General features: G+C 44.2%; 1 protein-coding gene across 1 annotated transcript in view; it reads left to right on the forward strand.

Annotated features, from left to right (window-relative positions):
• The window catches only part of LOC138091167 (short palate, lung and nasal epithelium carcinoma-associated protein 2A-like), a 33348-nt gene that overhangs the window by 11246 nt on the left and 3675 nt on the right, over positions 1-18427 (forward strand). Inside the window, exons 5-6 of the mRNA XM_068986808.1 lie at positions 242-323; positions 4778-4842. Coding sequence (XP_068842909.1) covers positions 242-323; positions 4778-4842 — 147 coding nt within the window. The remainder of the gene's footprint in view (positions 1-241; positions 324-4777; positions 4843-18427) is intronic.

Consider the following 18427-nt stretch of genomic DNA (forward strand, 5'->3'; position numbering starts at 1 on the left):
AGGATGCATAGAAGAATGGATGGATGGATCAATGAGGTTTCAGGGTTGTGATGAGACTATCATGACCTATTTGGGTGTGCTGCTGGCCAACCATGGGGTTCTAAGTGATGAGCCCCCTGGGGAGAGAGGCCCAAGTCACCTGGCTTCAAGGTGCTCCACCATCTCCTGCCCTCTTCCCACTGCTTTCCCTTGGGTGCTCTGCCAACTTCACTGACATTTATCAGTTTCGTCTCCTCTCCAGGAGCACTGGACTGCTCAACAAGGTTGTGGACTTTGCAGTCAATCTCGTGAATGAGGTGTTGTCCCTGGTAACACACTACGAGGTGAGTCCCCCACCCCTGGGGTGCAGAGCCAGGCCTGGAAGGGGCACGTATGACTTCCCTGGCTGGACTGTACCCTCTGGGCACCTTCCTTTCTGAGGGGCCAATTTCCTTGGGGCAATCAGTTGCTACCTGCCCCCCTTCACTCAGCCTGGCCTGGGGAGGAGGTGACCAGGGGCCTGACATGAGCTGAAATCACCTGGTCCCACACTTGAACCATTTGCCATACACATGGACTGCCAGTAGGCCTTTTGGATAATACTTTTCTTCATTCAACATAATTTTAACTCATTAAAAAAAATCTACATACCATAGTTCAGATTCATGTGCATCATATGAAAAAAACATATATACTGTGTGCCTGAAATTCCAAAGATTCTATATTAGTCAACTCTGGTAGGGGGCTGGGACTCTGGCTTTATTTTTTAAAAAGTCCTCCATGTTGTTCTGTGTTTTACTGAACTTGAGTCATGCTCATCATGTGGTCCTCAGACCAGCAGCACTGACCTCCCATGGACATTCTTTAGAAATGGAGATTCAGATCATACCCCAGAACTGCTGCTCAGTAATTTGCATTTTAACAACTTCCTCAGGGAATTGTAGGCACACAAAAGTGTGAAAAACACAAAACCATGTCTCTATCATTCCCAGAACCTCATTTAACTCTATAAATTTTCAGAGTACAGAGATTAAGATGTCTAAGGGCATAGTGTTCTGAATGTTAGAAGTCTAGGTTCTTCAAGGTTCTAGGATTCTAATGTTCAAAGTTTTAGAATGCCAGTGTTCTCTGGTTCTCAGATTTGGACCTTCTTGGTTTCCAGTATTCCAGAACCTTAAGGGTCAGAAGTTCTGAGGTCCCCTGTACTGAGCATCTCTGTGGGCAGTGGGCAGGGTGCTCACAGCAGATAATAACCAGTCCTCTTCTTTCTCCCATCTCTCCTCTCTATCCTCATCTCCAAACCTCTTTCTTTCCATCCCTCCTGCATTTTTCTCTGTCTCCCTCTCTCTCTCTTTCCCTGGCTCATTGTGACCTTCACTGTGCCCACTAGTCTGCAGTTGCCTTGAAAGCCTGGATGTGGATTATGTTTAAAACAGCATCTGTAAGTCACAGCTTGGGGAAATGATGAGGGGGCATCCTATGTATCCTTATAGGGGAAGGCACGCTGCTCTATGCCTGACCCACTGGCAGGTCTTGTCAGGGGACCCCGGAGAAGCTGCAGACCCTTCCTTGTGAGCAAGTCAGGAAAGTGTGGCCGGAGGCATCCCATGGACTGGTGGCCTCCGTGGGCTTCTGAGGGCCTCTGAGAGCTTCTACTGCCCTCCTTTGTCACACTGGCAGAACCTGCTGCCCAGAATGATGTGACAAACAGGACAGGCCGGATATGGGTTTGATCCTGGATGTTCTCTTAGCAACTGTTGGGTGAGGGTCAAATGGTCCACCTCTCTGAGCTTCAGGTTTCTCCCAAGTGAAAGGAGATCATAAAGATCATAAATGCTACCAAGCTGATGAGTGGATTTAAAGAAAAGCAGAAAGAGCTTAATATCCAGTAGGCATTGTTCATCAAAACCACCCCTTACCTGTCACTTTTTATGAGGAGTGTGGATTTACCTCCACACCCAGAAGCTCTTCTTGACCTGGGTCTCTGGCAAGGCTGGGGTTGCAGGTGGGCAACAGAAATGAGGTAACTGTGTCAGGGTCATGGAGGCAGTTCTTCTAGAAAATAGCCACAGACCCAGTTCATTGGGCCATCACTCTGTGCTTCTTATATAATATCTCACTGGATCCTTGCAATGACCCTGTGGGGATGAGTAATGTCCTCATACCCATTTTACAGATGAAGTAACTGAGGCTCAGAGAGATGGAGTGACATGCAAGAGGTCCCATGGCTGTCAAGTCTGACCCACTGGATGGTTTCCGCCTTTAGTGTCTGATTTCTATTCAGCTTCCAGTGCTACAACCTGAGAACTGCTACTGATTTATTCTTTCGGGTGAACTGTATGAAATCCCAGAGATAAAGTAAAGAGCACAGATGAGGAAAACCTCTGCGATGCCTGCCTGCTGGTGAGAGCTGGGCTCTGGGCCCCAGGCTAAGGGAGGATAAACATCCCACCCCTCTCCACCCACCACACACATAGACATACACACAGGGATCTGTGGAGAAGCAGAAGCTAAGTTAGACTTCTCCTCTTTCTCTAGTAGCAGGCTGAGCCCTGATCTCAGTTACAGATCGAGTTCTGACCCTTAATCCCACACCCAGACTGGACTTCATTCTTCCCCCTGACTGAGCCCAGAACCCAGTCTGCCAGGGTCCAGCCCCCACAGGATCCAGGGGAACCTTCAGGAGAAATTTTGTCAGCGAATGATTTAGAGAGAGATAAAGAAAGAATGTTGCAGATAAGAAAATAGAGGAGAGAAAGAGGCTGATATTCCTTGGTTTACACAGAAAGCCAAAAAAGTCCCAAAACAAGGGACTTGCTCTGTTCACGTAGGCAGCAGGTGCCCTCCTGGTCTCCCGAGGGAGTGAAGACGCAGAGCGCCTTCCTGTTCAGGTCTTAGAAGCCCAGGCAGGAAAGTGAACGCGGAGAGCCTCTATCCTCCAAGGGATCAGCCTGAAAAAGAGAGAAAGAAAGAAAGAAAGACACGGGGAGACCAAGCTTCTTCGGTGAACGAGGCCCATAACTTTATTTTCAAAAGGGACTTTTAACTTTGACTTGTACATAGAGGAAAATGAAAGATGCAAGGTCATGCAGAATCAGCCCAAACACTCCAGCAGTTTTGCCCTTATCGAAACCAGGATTTTTTTCTGCATACCTTTCCCATAAACAATGTTGTGTACATTATCTTCTGGCCTTGGAGGCCTGTGAACATTTTGTGACCCTCTTTTGATAAAGGCTGCTCAACCAGAAAACTTATTTTCCCTTGAAATGTTTTTTCTTTATATTTCTAATCTACATCAGCCTCAGAAAGTATTAAACAGAGTTACATTTCTCACAGAGCAAAGGTGCAGTGAGTTACAACAAAGAAAGAACCAATTAGCTCAAAGGTCTGATGTGGTTAATTCCAAGGTTACTGCTTGTTTTTCTTAAATTCCAACTATGTTAACTAATGCACTCCCAGGTGCACAATGGATAAGCGATATGGGAACTTGGCAGCAAGCACTGGCTCAACAGTGAAATCCTACATTAGCACTACTCTAATAGTTTTTAACTCTTCAAAAGGCTCTATATTTTCAGAATATTTTAGGCTTTCCATGCTTCTCACAGTTGGGAGCCTGTGAACAATCACAAGCATAGCTGCAAGAGTCTGGATAAACCTGCCAAGAAAGCTAGAATGCTACTGGGGGGGGGGGGTGAATTGAAATATTCCTTTCATGCCCAAGAGACTTATTAGGTAGAGCCCTAGGTTGATTTTCTCCAGAGAAAGTTGGTCAGGATAGCCCCCGTTAATGTCAGAAGAGTTGGTAAAAGGCACAAAGCAGTAGACAGACAGATTCTGGTTTTGGGGTAGATGCTCGAGCAGGTCTAGGGGGTCTCTAGAGTCCTGAAGCCTTGCTTATCAGGTCTCCTTTGCATGACCTTGCCATGGGTGGGATCTCCTGTGCTGGCTCCCAGCCCCAGTCAAACATAGCTTTCACTCCACTTGTTGACTGAGCCCTGACGGAGCCTCTATCAACTGGCCATGAATAGAGCATTGGCCTGTGTCTGTCTGATCCCTGATCCTGATCATACGCTGAGCTCTGAACCCAGGCTCCTCTGAGCCTTGCTCAGTCTTTTCACATCAGACATTATGCTAAGGTGAGGGGGTGGGAGGGTGAGGGGATGAGGAGGGCTCAGTGCCAGGAGCCAGAGGGAGACCCCAAACCACAGGTGCCAGTCCCTCCCTGAGCCTCAGACCTTGCAGGGTTTGGAGGAAAGTACCCCTGCAGCCGTTTCTGCTGAATGCAGGAGCAGGTAAGGGCCCCGGGTTGCCCATGCCTCACACTGGGGTCTCCTTCCAGATTGGTTCCCAGGATGTGACTGAACCTCTGTACCATCTCCCTCTGGACGGTCGATGCTGCCACCATCCCCCAGGAGTGACAACTGAGCCCAGTCCAAGGACACCTCTCCAATACGTGTGCTCAGTCAGAACTTCCTGTGCTCATCGCCCTCTAACCCCAGAAATAAAATGCCATTTCTGCACCTCCTGTGTGGCCCACTGGATTTCTTCCATTGGGATTTTAGGGAAGACAAGATATAGGCAATCAGGTCAGCAGGAACCTGGATGCATAGCTGGAAGGAAATTTGGGGATTATGCAGCCCCACTTCCGTGTCTTAGAAATAGGAACACTGAGGCCCAGGATGGGCAAGAAGGTGACCCGAGGTCACGTGGAGACAGCCTCACTTCTTTTCTGCTAACACCACCGCCATGTTGGAGGGCTGTCTTCACCAGCACACTTGACCTCATGACCTATTCATAGGACCCTTCTGCAGAAGTCACCAATCTTGTCCCCATTGATGAGGAAACTGAGGCTCATAAGGACAAGTGACATATTGAGGTTACAGGGTAACCACTGGCAGGACCAGGTTTTAAACCCATGAGTATGGGATCACTTGCTCAGAGAGGAGATGTCCCATCTCCCAGTACTCAGCCACCTCTCCCTAGCCCCCAGCAGGTCCCACTCTCCTGGCCTTGAACTCTCCCACACAGGACTGATGAGGATTCTCTCATGGCCCTGCTCAACATGCAAGCCCTCAGTTTCCCCTTTGCCCTGGAGTCTGGAGCACAGAGTCATTTACTCACAGCCATGTCACCTCTGCAGAGGACAGACCCAGGCTATCACCTCAGGGTCTTCGAGGCTCTCCTATCCAGGAGGCCATCTGACTTTCCTGCAAAGAGGGCCAGGGAACATGAGCCATCTCAGGGCTTGTGCAATTCTGTGAGGGAAGACCACTGTTGTCCTCATGGGAGACTCAGGTTAAGAGAGGCCAGGGTCACACAGAGGCCTGAACCAGCACTGCTTCACTCAAGGGCCTTCTGTCTGAAGGATGCCCCACAAGGTCAAGTCACCACAGGGGGCCCTTGAGCCCCTGGGGCAGCTGGAAGGCCTTGGACCAACTCTCCTAAGAGACCTCAGTTCATGCTGTGCTGGGGCTCCTGACACACGTGAGGTGAGAGGTTGAGCAGAGCAGAGCATGACCTGGCCTCTGCTATTACCAGCTGTGTGATCTCAGCCAACTCACTTAACCTCTCACAATCAGTCCTCTCACCTGCCCAATGGAGTTAACAGTAAAAGCTCCCTCTTGGGTTGACGTGAGAATTAAATGAGTCAATGAGTGGAAAATGCTTTACCAGAGTCTGACACTGGTGAGCACAAGATGAATGTCAGCTTCTACACCCTGGAATTACTGTTAAACGGTGTTGAGAAATTCTATATTAAATCTTTATATACTGTATCTCACTCAATTCTGATCTCCACTGAGTGATGCAGTGAATGGTTTGGAGTAGGTGTGGCAACTGAGTCTGAGAGAGGTGAAGTGACTTCTCCAGGACCACACAGCTGGTCAGAAGCAAAGCTGGATTCCATCTGAAGTCGCAGCTGGCACTTCCTCTGTTGGCCATAGCAAAGAGATGAGAGCTTTCTTCTCCATATTATTTTGTGACAATCCCAACCCCCACAACAGTACACAAGGAGATCTCACAATTCAGGACTTTTCCTGAGCAGTAGCCCACTTAGTTCAGCGCTGAGCCTTTGTCCAGGCTGTTCCATCCACCTGGTCATCATTCCTTCTCTTCCTCCAGCTTCTCAATCCTCCTCAGCCCTACGACTCTGCTCAGGACCTGTCTCCTGGTAGGCGGGGGCCACTCCTCAATGTTTCCCCAACTAAGAGACCATGTTTTCCAGCTGGTAAGTCTACCCAAGCTATCTTGTCACCATTGTCCCATACAGACAGAGGGTGCAGGAAGTGTCAGCTCTCATTAAAAAGGTTTACACTTTTTTAGTCATCTTTTCCCCATTTGGGGGGAAGAAAAAAATTGACATTCATTCCTGTATAAGTTGAATCCAATGGTTTGATTTCTGTGTACCATGAAGTGATTATGACAATAGGTTCAGCTAACATTCAAGTTCTCATACAGATACAATAAAAAATGTATGTATGGCAAAACCAATACAGTATTGTAAAGTAAAATAAAGTAAAAATAAAAATTTAAAAAAATTTTTAAAAAGCACCAATTTAAAAAAAATAAATAAATAAAAAATAAAGAAAAAAGAACAACAGTTTTTCCTTGTGATGAGAACTCTTAGAATTCGCTCTCTTAACAAAGTTTCTATATATCATACATCACCATTAGCTATAGTCATCATGTTGTACATTATATCCCTAGTATTAAAATGTGAGGAAGAGTAGCAATAAGTGCCTACATAAAGAAGCAAGAAAAACCCAAATAAACAACCCTCCTCTATACATTAAGGGATTAGAAAAAGAAGAATAACTAAGCCCTAAGTTACCACTGAAAGAGTACAATAAATATTACAGCATGAGTAAATTAAATACAAAGAGAAAAATAATTCAAAATATTAACCAAACTAATATTAGTTCTTTGAAAATGTAAAAGAAACAAAAAATCCTTGGCTAGATCTCATGACTCACAAGGGGGGTTTAGGTCTTCACATGTTGCCTGGGTCTGATTTGTCTCAAGATAGTATTTATATACAAATATTTTGGCAAAACTCACTAGAAAGAGAAGCTGTACAAAGGAGATGAGACAATGTATTGTTATAGTGCCTTGATCCAAGTGGACCTGAAGTCCTTGCCACAAAAATTCCAGTTGAAATACATGTCTCCCTTCTTATTTTTTATCTTTATTGTAGCCAGTGGGAGTCAGCTCATGCCATTCAAATCCACAGGAAGTCCTGATAACACATTGGTAGACTCATTTTTCCTCCTCCATTCTAATGCCTACTCGAGGGTCACATACCCACATTGGAAACACAACAGACATCAAAGCCACAGGAGAGCTTAGAGGTCATCATTTTCACCTCTTTGCTGGAAAGTCTAGGGAGACTGTGGCCCAGGCAAATGTCTTGGCACTGCAGGTGCACTTCACCATTGGTGCTCACGACAACATACTTAATAGGTATAGAAAACCTCATTTTCCAGTTGAGGATATTGAGGTTCAGGGAAGGACAGTGACTGGCCTAGGTCTCACAAGGACAGGGACCCAGCCTTTGCATCCGCAGAGAAGGTCAGGTGACATTGAGGCCAGCTGATGGGCTAAGATATTTCTTGGACTTGAGTATGTTTATTCCTCAACTCCTGCTGTTTGAGTTGGTTGTTACGCCTGGTGCATTGGGCCCTTGTCAACCCGGAACACTTGGTCCAGGAAGCCCAAATGGGTGCCCACTTGGCACCAGCAGAGACCTCTGATTCACCTATATCCATCTCCTCCAGTCCCCCAACTGCATCTCATTTCTGGAATTTTTAAAATAGTGAAACAGGCTTATAGGGTGAGTTGATGCTTCATTTGGAGATATCTGTTCCCAAAAAAAGAGAATACATCTCTTTGGGGACATAAGTTTAATATTGAAGACAAAAAAGTGAAAATGAAAATCACTCAGTTGAGTCTGACTCTGCGACCCCACAGACCATACCGATCGTGGAATTCTCCAGGCCAGAATACTGCAGTGCGTAGCCGTTCCCTTCCCCACAGGATCTTCCTAACATGGGGATTGTACCCAGGTCTCCCACATTGCAGGCAGATTCTTTACCAGACGAGCCACCAGGAAAGCCCTAGTTGACTGAGTCACTCATGTAGACAAAGGATTCATCTTCAAGTGCTGTGCTCTGCTGTGCTGAGTTGCTCATCATGTCTGACTTTTTCACACCCATGGCCTGAAGCCTGCCAGCCTCCTCTGTCCATGGGGATTCTCCAGGCAAGAGTACTGGAGAGGGCTGTCATGCCCTCTTCCAGGAGATCTTCCCAACCCAGGGATGGAGCCCAGGTCTCCCCCATTGCAGGCAGAGTCTTTACTGACTGAGCCCCCAGGAAAGATGAATAAATCTTGTGTGTTCTTGCAGAACTGAAGTGGTCTGAGGCCAACTCCACCAGAGCTTAGGAAAATTAGAGGGCTACGGGGGCTGTCCAGGTATCTCATGGGTTTAGGCTTTCTCTTCTGTGACATCAGGGTCAGGAAGAAGGTTCTCTTCACCTCCACTTCTACCTGTTTGCTGGTGCCTAAAATCCCTTTCCCAAAGTGTAAGAATTTTCTTCTCTAAATATAACTGAGTATAAAACTCTGAATGGCCTCAGAAGAGAGGAAACTAGAATTCACACCATGTAGGTGGCCCACATGTAAAGTCTGGGAATCAAGCACTCCTGGGTTCTAGTTCTGGCTCTGCATGAAAAAGAATGAAATGATAACATTTGCAGCAACAAGTGGATGGATGTAGAGATAATCACACTAAATGAAGTAGGTCAGACAGAGAAAGACAAATATCATAGATAGCACTAATTTATAGAATCTAAAATATGGTATTAAAGAACTTATACCAAAAGACTCAGACATAAAAAAAAAAAAACAACTCATGGTTACCAAAAGGGAAAGCAGTGTGGAGGATAAATTAGGAGTTTGACATAAATATACACACTCAACTATATATACAATAGACAACCAACAAGGACCTACTATATAGCACAGGGAACTATACTCAATATTTTGTAATAACTCATAAGGAAAAGAATCTGAAATAAAAATACCTCTCTCTTTCTCTCTCTCCATATATATATATATATGTATGTATGTATATGTATGTATCTGAATCACTTTGCTATACACCTGAACCTAATGAAAAGTGTAAGTGTTAGTCACTCATTGACCTGACTCTTTACGACCCCACAGACTATAGTCCACCAGGCTCCTCTGTCCATGAATTCTCCAGGCAAGAATACTGCAGTGGGTTGCCATTTCTTTCTCCAAGGATCTTCCCAATCCAGGGATCAAACCCAGGTCTCCTGCATTGCAAGCAGACTCTTTACCCTCTGAGCCACCATGGTAGCCCCACACCTGAACCTACATAACATTGTCAAGCAACTATAAATCAATTAAAAAAAAATTCTGGTTCTGGCACATATTCACCCTTGGAGTCTTGAGGGAAATCACGGCTATACGATCCTCAGTCTGCCATGCCATCCAATGGAAAGAATCCAATCCCTGAACATGGCTCTCATGAGACCAGGCAGGCAAGGTCCATGAGGCTCAAATGCTCAGCACGAGGCTGGCATAGAGAAAAGCCCAGCAATGGCTGTCAAGAGGAATGACAAGGGTGAATTGTGGCTTTTGTACAAGGTGAATATCAGTAACCTCCACATTCTGGGTATCACATTCAAAGCAAATTCTGAAAACAGGGCTAATGTAAGGATCCCCATCACTTCTGAAGGCATCATGAACCTGTGAGTAGCCTTAGAATCAGGTTTGGGAGGCACAGTGTGGTATGGCCAATAGGTCTCCAACCTGAAATCAGGCACTTTTCTACCCTGCTACCTTAGACTCCCAATCTGTAAAATAAGGAGGACTTTGCAACCCTAGAATCCTCACCTTTAAAACATTCTAAGAAACATTCCCCATAACCAAGTCTCTCATTTAAAAAACCCTCCATATTTAAAATTATAACACATGTAATTATAAAACTTGAGAAGTGAGAAGACATGAACACTTATTCCAGCATCATTTTTTCTCTCAAGATTCCTTAAACTAGCAGTGACCAGAATGGGCCATATAGCAGTGTACAGTATTTAATGAAAAACATGTGAAAATTATATGGAAAATACAATCTGAGGTATTTTAATTAAATTGAAAATACAAAAAAAGATCCTTTCTCTGTGGTGAGTTACTCTGCAGGCTGGTCAGGCTCAGAGGATTGGCTGCACTTTTTTAAATTCCAGTCTCTCTAGTCTTCCTTCAGGAACATCCCCTGGGGGCAGGTGGCATAAGGGGCTAATGATATTGTATAATGAAAATCTGGAAGCACGTATGCTCACCCCAAGCTGAATCAAAGAGCAGCATTGAAAGTATTAGTCTCGGAGGTGGTCCTAAGATGGCAGAGGAATAGGATGGGGAGACCACTTTCTCCCCCACAAATTCATCAAAAGAACATTTGAACGCTGAGTAAATTCCACAAAACAACTTCTGAATGCCGGCAGAGGACATCAGGCACATAGAAAAGCATCCCATTGTCTTCAAAAGGAAGTAGGAAAAAAATATAAAAGATAAAAAGAGAGACAAAAGAGGTAGGGATGGAGATCCATCCTGGGAAGGGAGTCTTAAAAGAGAGAAATTTCCAAACACCAGGAAACGCTCTCACTGGCAAGTCTGTGGTGAGCCTTGGAACCTCAGAGGGCAACATAACCAGGAGAAAAAATAATTGATTAAAACCCACAGATTACATGCCCAATGGTAACTCCCAGCAGAGAAGCAACGCAGATGCCTGCATCCACCCCTAGCAAGCGGGGGCTGGGCAGAGAGGGCTGGGCTGCATTGTAAGGCCCCGGCCTGAATGCCCCGAGGGCAATCTGAGGAAATTAACTTGAGATAGCAACCCAGACAGTGGGATAGCTACCATTTGTAAAGCCCTAACCTAAGACACCACCAGGCCGGCTCACAGAACAAAGGACTGAGCAGAGCTAGCCGGCTGCAGACCAGCCTATCGCCTGCCAGAAACAGGAAGGCGAGGGCAGCCAGAGCCGGAAGGGGGCAATCGTGGCCCCAGAGAGGCATCATCTACCAAACTGCAAGCAGGCTTCATTGCTAACCAAGACTTCTTGGGATTCTGGACAGTCAACATCTGCCCGAGAAGGTGCGCCGGTTGTACACCCAGAAAACCGAGCGGCACAGACGGGGGAGGCGATAAGTCGTAGTAACCGCATTCACCAAACACCTGGTCACCTGAGCTGCTGGGACCTGGGAAGGGCACAAAACACAGGCCCAACCGAGTCTGTGCCTCTGAGGAGTACCCGAGTACCTGAACTTGAGCAGCTTAGACCTGGGGAGTGCATACAACCCAGGGCCGGCTTCAGACAGTTCCCAGCAGAGCAACCTAGAGCCTAAGCAGTGTAGATGGGGAAAGCACACATGCCGTGAGTGGGAGCCAACCCAGTGCGGCCGAGACACTGTGAGCACTCCCCACACACGCCAGTGTTATTTATTTGCAGCATCCCTCCCTCCCCACAGCACGACTGAACAAGTGAGCCTAAAAAAGTGTCCACCACCGCCCCCTTGTGTCAGGGCAGAAATTAGACACTGAAGAGACCAGCAAACAGAAGAAGGTAAAACAGGGAAGCTCCTTGAAGTGATGGGTGCAATAGATTAAAACCCTGTAGTTAGCACTGACTACATAGGACAGGGCCTATAGATCTTGAGACGTATAAGCCAGATCAAGGAACTATCCGAAAATGAACTGACCCCACACTGTCCACAACACCAAAGAAAGTCCTAGATATGTTTTTACTATTGTCATTCTTTAAATTAAATTTTTTTTATTTTTAAGTCCTCTATTACTGTTTTAATTTTCATTTTTATAACATACTATTAGTTTACCAAAAAAAGACCCTATTTTTAAAGCAAACTTCATGTATATATATTTTTTATATATAACTTTTGTGACTTTTTTTGTTTTTCTTTAATATTGTATTTTTGAGAATCCAACCTCTACTCTAGACTTTTAAGCTTTGCTTTTTGGTATTTGTTATCAATTTTGTACCTTTAAGAACCCAATCTTCAGTACCCATTTTGACTTGGGAGCGAGATTACCGGCTTGACTGCCGACTCCCCGTTTGGACTCTCTTTTCTCTCCACCAGGTCGCCTCTATCTCCCCCTCCCCCTTTTCTTCTCTACCCAACTCTGTGAATCTCTTTGTGTGTTCCAGACTGTGGACAACACTTAGGGAACTGATTACTGGCTGGATCTGTCTCTCTCCTTTCGATTCCTCCCCTTATCCTCCTGGACACCTCTGTCTCCTTCCTCCCTCTTCTCTTCTATGTGTAACTCCATGAACATCTCTGAGCAGTCCAGACTATAGAGTGCACATAAGGAAGCGATTACTGGCTAGCTTGCTCTCTCGCCTTTTGATTCCCCCTCATCTCATTCGGGTCACCTCTAACTCCCTCATCCCTTTTCTCTTCTCCATGTAACTCTGTGAACCTCTTGAGGGTGTTCCTCACTGTGGAGAAACTTTTCATCATTAAATTAGATGTTTTATCATCAGTGCTGTATAGATGAAGAAGTCTTAAGGCTACTGTAAGAATAAGACTGAAAACCAGAGCCAAGAGGCTTAAGTCCAAATCCTGAGAACACCAGAGAACTCCTGGCTCCAGTTCAGTTCAGTTCAGTCGCTCAGTTGTGTCCGACTCTCTGTGACCCCATGAATCGCAGCACGCCAGGCCTCCCTGTTCATCACCATCTCCTGGAGTTCACTCAGACTCATGTCCATCGAGTCCGTGATGCCATCCAGGCATCTCATCTTCGGTCGTCCCTTTCTCCTCCAGCCCCCAATCCCTCCCAGCATCAGAGTCTTTTCCAATGAGTCAACTTTTCTCATGAGGTGGCCAAAATACTCTAGTTTCAGTTTCAGCATCATTCCTTCCAAAGAAATCCCAGGGTTGATCTCCTTCAGAATGGACTGGTTGGATTTCCTTGCAGTCCAAGGGACTCTCAAGAGTCTTCTCCAACACCACACTTCAAAAGCATCAATTCTTCGGCCCTCAGCCTTCTTCACAGTCCAACTCTCCCATCCATACATGACCACAGGAAAAACCATAGCCTTGGCTAGACGGACCTTAGTCGGCAAAGTAATGTCTCTACTTTTGAATATGCTATCTAGGTTGGTCATAACTTTTCTTCCAAGGAGTAAGCATCGTTTAATTTCATAGTTGCAGTCACCATCTGTAGTGATTTTGGAGCCCCCAAAAATAAAGTCTGACACTGTTTCCATTGTTTCCCCGTCTATTTCCCATGAAGTGATGGGACCGGATGCCATGATCTTCATTGTCTGAATGTTGAGCTTTAAGCCAACTTTTTCACTCTCCACTTTCACTGTCATCAAGAGGCTTTTTAGTTCCTCTACACTTTCTGCCATAAGGGTGGTATCATCTGCATATCTGAGGTTATTGATATTTCTCCTGGCAATCTTGATTCCAGCTTGTGTTTCTTCCAGTTTCAGTCCAGCGTTTCTCATGATGTACCCTGCATATAAGTTAAATAAGCAGGGTGACAATATACACCCGTGACATACTCTTTTTCCTATTTGGAACCAGCCTGTTGTTCCATGTCCAGTTCTAACTGTTGCTTCCTGATCTGCATACAGATTTCTCAAGAGGCAGGTCAGGTGGTCTGGTATTCCCGTCTCTTTCAGAATTTTCCACAGTTTATTGTGATCCACACAGTCAAAGGCTTTGGCATAGTCAAGAAAGCAGAAATAGATGTTTTTCTGGAACTCTCTTGCTTTTTCCATGATCCAGCAGATGTTGGCAATTTGATCTCTGGTTCCTCTGCCTTTTCTAAATCCAGCTTGAACATCAGGGAGTTCACAGTTCACGTATTGCTGAAGCCTGGCTTAGAGAATTTTGAGCATTATTTTACTAGCATGTGAGATGAGTGCAATTGTGCGGTAGTTTGAGCATTCTTTGGCATTGCCTTTCTTTGGGATTGGAATGAAAACGGACCTTTTCCAGTCCTGTGGCCACTGCTGAGTTTACCAAATTTCCTGGCATATTGAGGGCAGCACTTTCACAGCATCATCTTTGAGGATTTGAAACAGCTCAACTGGAATTCCATCACCTCCACTAGCTTTGTTCATAGTGATACTTTCTAAGGCCCACTTGACTTCACATTCCAGGATGTCTGGCTCTAGATTAGTGATCACATCATCATGATTGTCTGGGTCGTGAAGATCTTTTTTGTATAGTTCTTCCGTGTATTCTTGCCACCTCTTCTTAACATCTTCTGCTTCTGTTAAGTCCAGACCATTTCTGTCCTTTATCGAGCCCTTCTTTGCATGAAATGTTCCCTTGGTATCTCTAATTTTCTTGAAGAGATCTCTAGTCTTTCCCATTCTGTTGTTTTCCTCTATTTCTTTGCATTGATCTCTGAAGAAGGCTTTCTTATCTCTTCTTGCTATTCTTTGGAACTCTGCATTCGGATGCCTATATCTTTCCTTTTCTCCTTTGCTTTTCGCCTCTCTTCTTTTCACAGCTATTTGTAAGGCCTCCCCAGACAGCCATTTTGCTTTTTTGCATTTCTTTTCCATGGGGATGGTCTTGATCCCTGTCTCCTGTACAATGTCACGAACCTCATTCCATAGTTCATCAGGCACTCTATCTATCAGATCTAGGCCCTTAAATCTGACAGAACGTGGTCCACTGGAGAAGGGAATGGCAAGCCACTTCAGTATTCTTGCCTTGAGAACCTCATGAACAGTAGGAAAAGGCAAAATGATAGGATACCAAAAGAGGAACTCCCCAGGTCATTAGGTGCCCAATATGCTACTGGAGATCAGTGGAGAAGTAACTCCAGAAAGAATGAAGGGATGGAGCCAAAACAAAAACAATACCCAGTTGTGCATGTGACTGGTGATAGAAGCAAGATCCGATGCTGTAAAGAGCAATATTGCATAGGAACCTGGAATGTCAGGTCCATGAATCAAGGCAAATTGGAAGTGGTCAGACAAGAGATGGCAAGGGTAAATGTCAACATTCTAGGAATCAGCGAACTAAAATGGACTGGAATGGGTGAATTTAACTCAAGTGACCATCATATCTACTACTGTGGGCAGGAATCCCTCAGAAGAAACGGAGTAGCCATCATGGCCAACAAAAGAGTCTGAAATGCAGTACTTGGATGCAATCTCAAAAAAGACAGAATGATCTCTGTTCATCTCCAAGGCAAACCATTCAGTATCACAGTTATCCAAGTCTATGCCCCAATCAGTAATGCTGAAGAAGCTGAAGTTGAACGGTTTTATGAAGACCTACAAGACCTTTTAGAACTAACACCCAAAAAAGATGTCCTTTTCATTATAGGGGACTGGAATGCAAAAGTAGGAAGTCAAGAAACACCTGGAGTAACAGGCAAATTTGGCCTTGGAATGCAGAATGAAGCAGGGCAAAGACTAATAGAGTTTTGCCAAGAAAACGCACTGGTCATAGCAAACACCCTCTTCCAACAACACAAGAGAAGACTCTACACATGGACATCACCAGATGGTCAACACCGAAATCAGATTGATTATATTCTTTGCAGCCAAAAATGGAGAAGCTCTATACTGTCAACAAAAACAAGACCAGGAGCTGACTGTGGCTCAGATCATGAACTCCTTATTACCAAATTCAGACTCAAATTGAAGAAAGTAGGGAAAACCGCTAGACCATTCAGGTATGACCTAAATCAAATCCTGGGTCCAGGGAACATTAATTATTAGGAGCTCATCAAATGCCTCCATACCTACACTGAAACCAAGCAACACCTAAGGGTCAACAAATTCCAGAGCAAGACATACCTTGCAAATTCTCCAACAACACAGGAACATAGCCCTGAGCTTCAATATACTGGCTGCCCAAATCCACTCCAAACCCACTGACATCTCATAACTCATTACTGGACACTTCATTGCACTCCAGAGAGAAGAAATCCAGTTCCATCCACCAGAACACCAACACAAGCTTCCCTAACCAGGATACCTTGACAAGCCACCGTCCAACCCCACCCACAGCAAGGAAACTCCACAATAAAGAGAACTTCACAAACTGCCAGAATACGGAAAGGCCACCCCAAACACAGCAATATAAACAAGATGAAGAGGCAGAGAAATACCCAGCAGGTAAAGGAACAGGATAAATGCCCACCAAACCAAACAAGAGACAGAGAATCTACCTGATAAAGAATTCCAAATGATTGTGAAAATGATCCAAAATCTTGAAAACAAAATGGAGTTACAGATAAATAGCCTGGAGACAAGGATTGAGAAGATGCAAGAAAGGTTTAACAAGGGGTCAGAAAGATCCCCTGGAGAAGGAAATGGCAACCCACTCCAGTATTCTTGCCTGGAAAATCTCATGGATGGAGCCGGGTAGGCTACAGTCAATGGGGTCGCAAAGAGTCGGACAGCTGGGCAACTTCACATCACTTCAGAAGAAATAAAAAAGAGTCAACATATAATGAATAATGCAATAAATGAGATTAAAAAAAACACTCTGGAGGGAACCAACAGTAGAATAATGGAGGCAGAAGATAGGATAAGTGAGGTAGAAGATAGAATGGTAGAAATAAATGAAACAGAGAGGAAAAAAGAAAGACGAATTAAAAGAAATGAGGACAATCTCAGAGACCTCTGGGACAATGTTAAACGCCCCAACATTCGAATCATAGGAGCCCCAGAAGAAGAAGACAAAAAGAAAGACCATGAGAAAATACTTGAGGAAATAATAGTTGAAAACTTCACTAAAATGTGGAAGGAAATAATCACGCAAGCCCAAGAAACCCAGAGAGTCCCAAACAGGATAAACCCAAGGCGAAACACCCCAAGACACATATTAATCAAATTTGTTAATTTGTTAAGATCTTTGTTAATCTTAATCTTTGTTAAGATCAAACACAAAGAACAAGTGTTACAAGCAGCAAGGGAAAAACAACAAATAACACACAAGGGGACTCCCATAAGGATAACAGCTGATCTTTCAACAGAAACTCTTCAAGTCAGGAAGGAATGGCAGAACATACTTAAAGCAATGAAAGAAAATAACCTACAGCCCAGATTACTGTACCCAGCAAGGATCTCATTCAAATATGAAGAAGAAATCAAAAGCTTTACAGACAAGCAAAAGCTGAGAGAATTCAGCACCACCAAACCAGCTCTCCAACAAAAGCTAAAGGATCATCTCTAGACAGGAAACACAGGATAAACTCAAACCCAAAACAATAAAGTAAATGGCAATGGGATCATACTTATCAATAACTACCTTAAATGTAAATGGGTTGAATGCCCCAACCAAAAGACAGAGACTGGCTGAATGGATACAAAAACAAGATCCCTATGTATATTGTCTACAAGAGACCCACCTCGAAACAAGGGACACATACAGCCTGAAAGTGAAGGGCTGGAAAAAGATATTCCATGCAAATAGAGACCAAAAGAAAGCGGGAGTAGCAATACTCATACCAAATAAAATAGACTTTAAAACAAAGGCTGTGAAAAGAGACAAAGAAGGACATTACATAATGATCAAAGGATAAATCCAAGAAGAAGATATAACTATTATAAATATATAGGCACCCAACAAAGGAGCACCACAATATGTAAGACAAATGCTAACAAGTATGAAGGGGAAATTAACAATAACACAATAATAGTGGAGACTTTAATACCTGACTCACACCTATGGATAGATCAACTAAACAGAAAATTACCAAGGAAACACAAACTTTAAATGATACAATAGACCAGTTAGACCTAATTGATATCTATAGGACATTTTACCCCAAAACAATGAATTTCACATTTTTCCTCAAGCACACACAGAACCTTCTCCAGGACAGATCACATCCTGGGCCATAAATCTAGTCTCGGTAAATTTAAAAAAAATTGAAATCACTCCAAGCATCTTTTCTGACCGCAATGCATTAAGATTAGATCTCAATTACAGAGAAAAACTATTAAAAATTCCAACATACGGAGGCTGAACAACACGCTGCTGAATAACCAACAAATCACAGAAGAAATCAAAAAAGAAATCAAAATATGCATAGAAACAAATGAGAATGAAAACACAACAACCCAAAACCTGTGGGACACTGTAAAAGCAGTGCTAGGGGAAGGTTCATAGCAATACAGGCATACCTCAAGAAACAAGAAAAAAAGTCAAGTAAATAACTGAACCCTACACCTAAAACAACTAGAAAAGGAAGAAATGAAGAACCCCAGGGTTAGTAGAAGGAAAGAAATCTTAAAAATTAGAGCAGAAATAAATGCAAAAGAAACAAAACCATAAGACCATAGCAAAAATCAACAAAGCCAAAAGCTGGTTGTTTGAGAGGATAAATAAAATTGACAAACCATTAGCCAGACTCATCAAGAAGCA

The sequence above is a fragment of the Capricornis sumatraensis genome, chromosome 15 (genome assembly GCF_032405125.1).
Source record: "Capricornis sumatraensis isolate serow.1 chromosome 15, serow.2, whole genome shotgun sequence".
Taxonomy (NCBI): domain Eukaryota; kingdom Metazoa; phylum Chordata; class Mammalia; order Artiodactyla; family Bovidae; genus Capricornis; species Capricornis sumatraensis.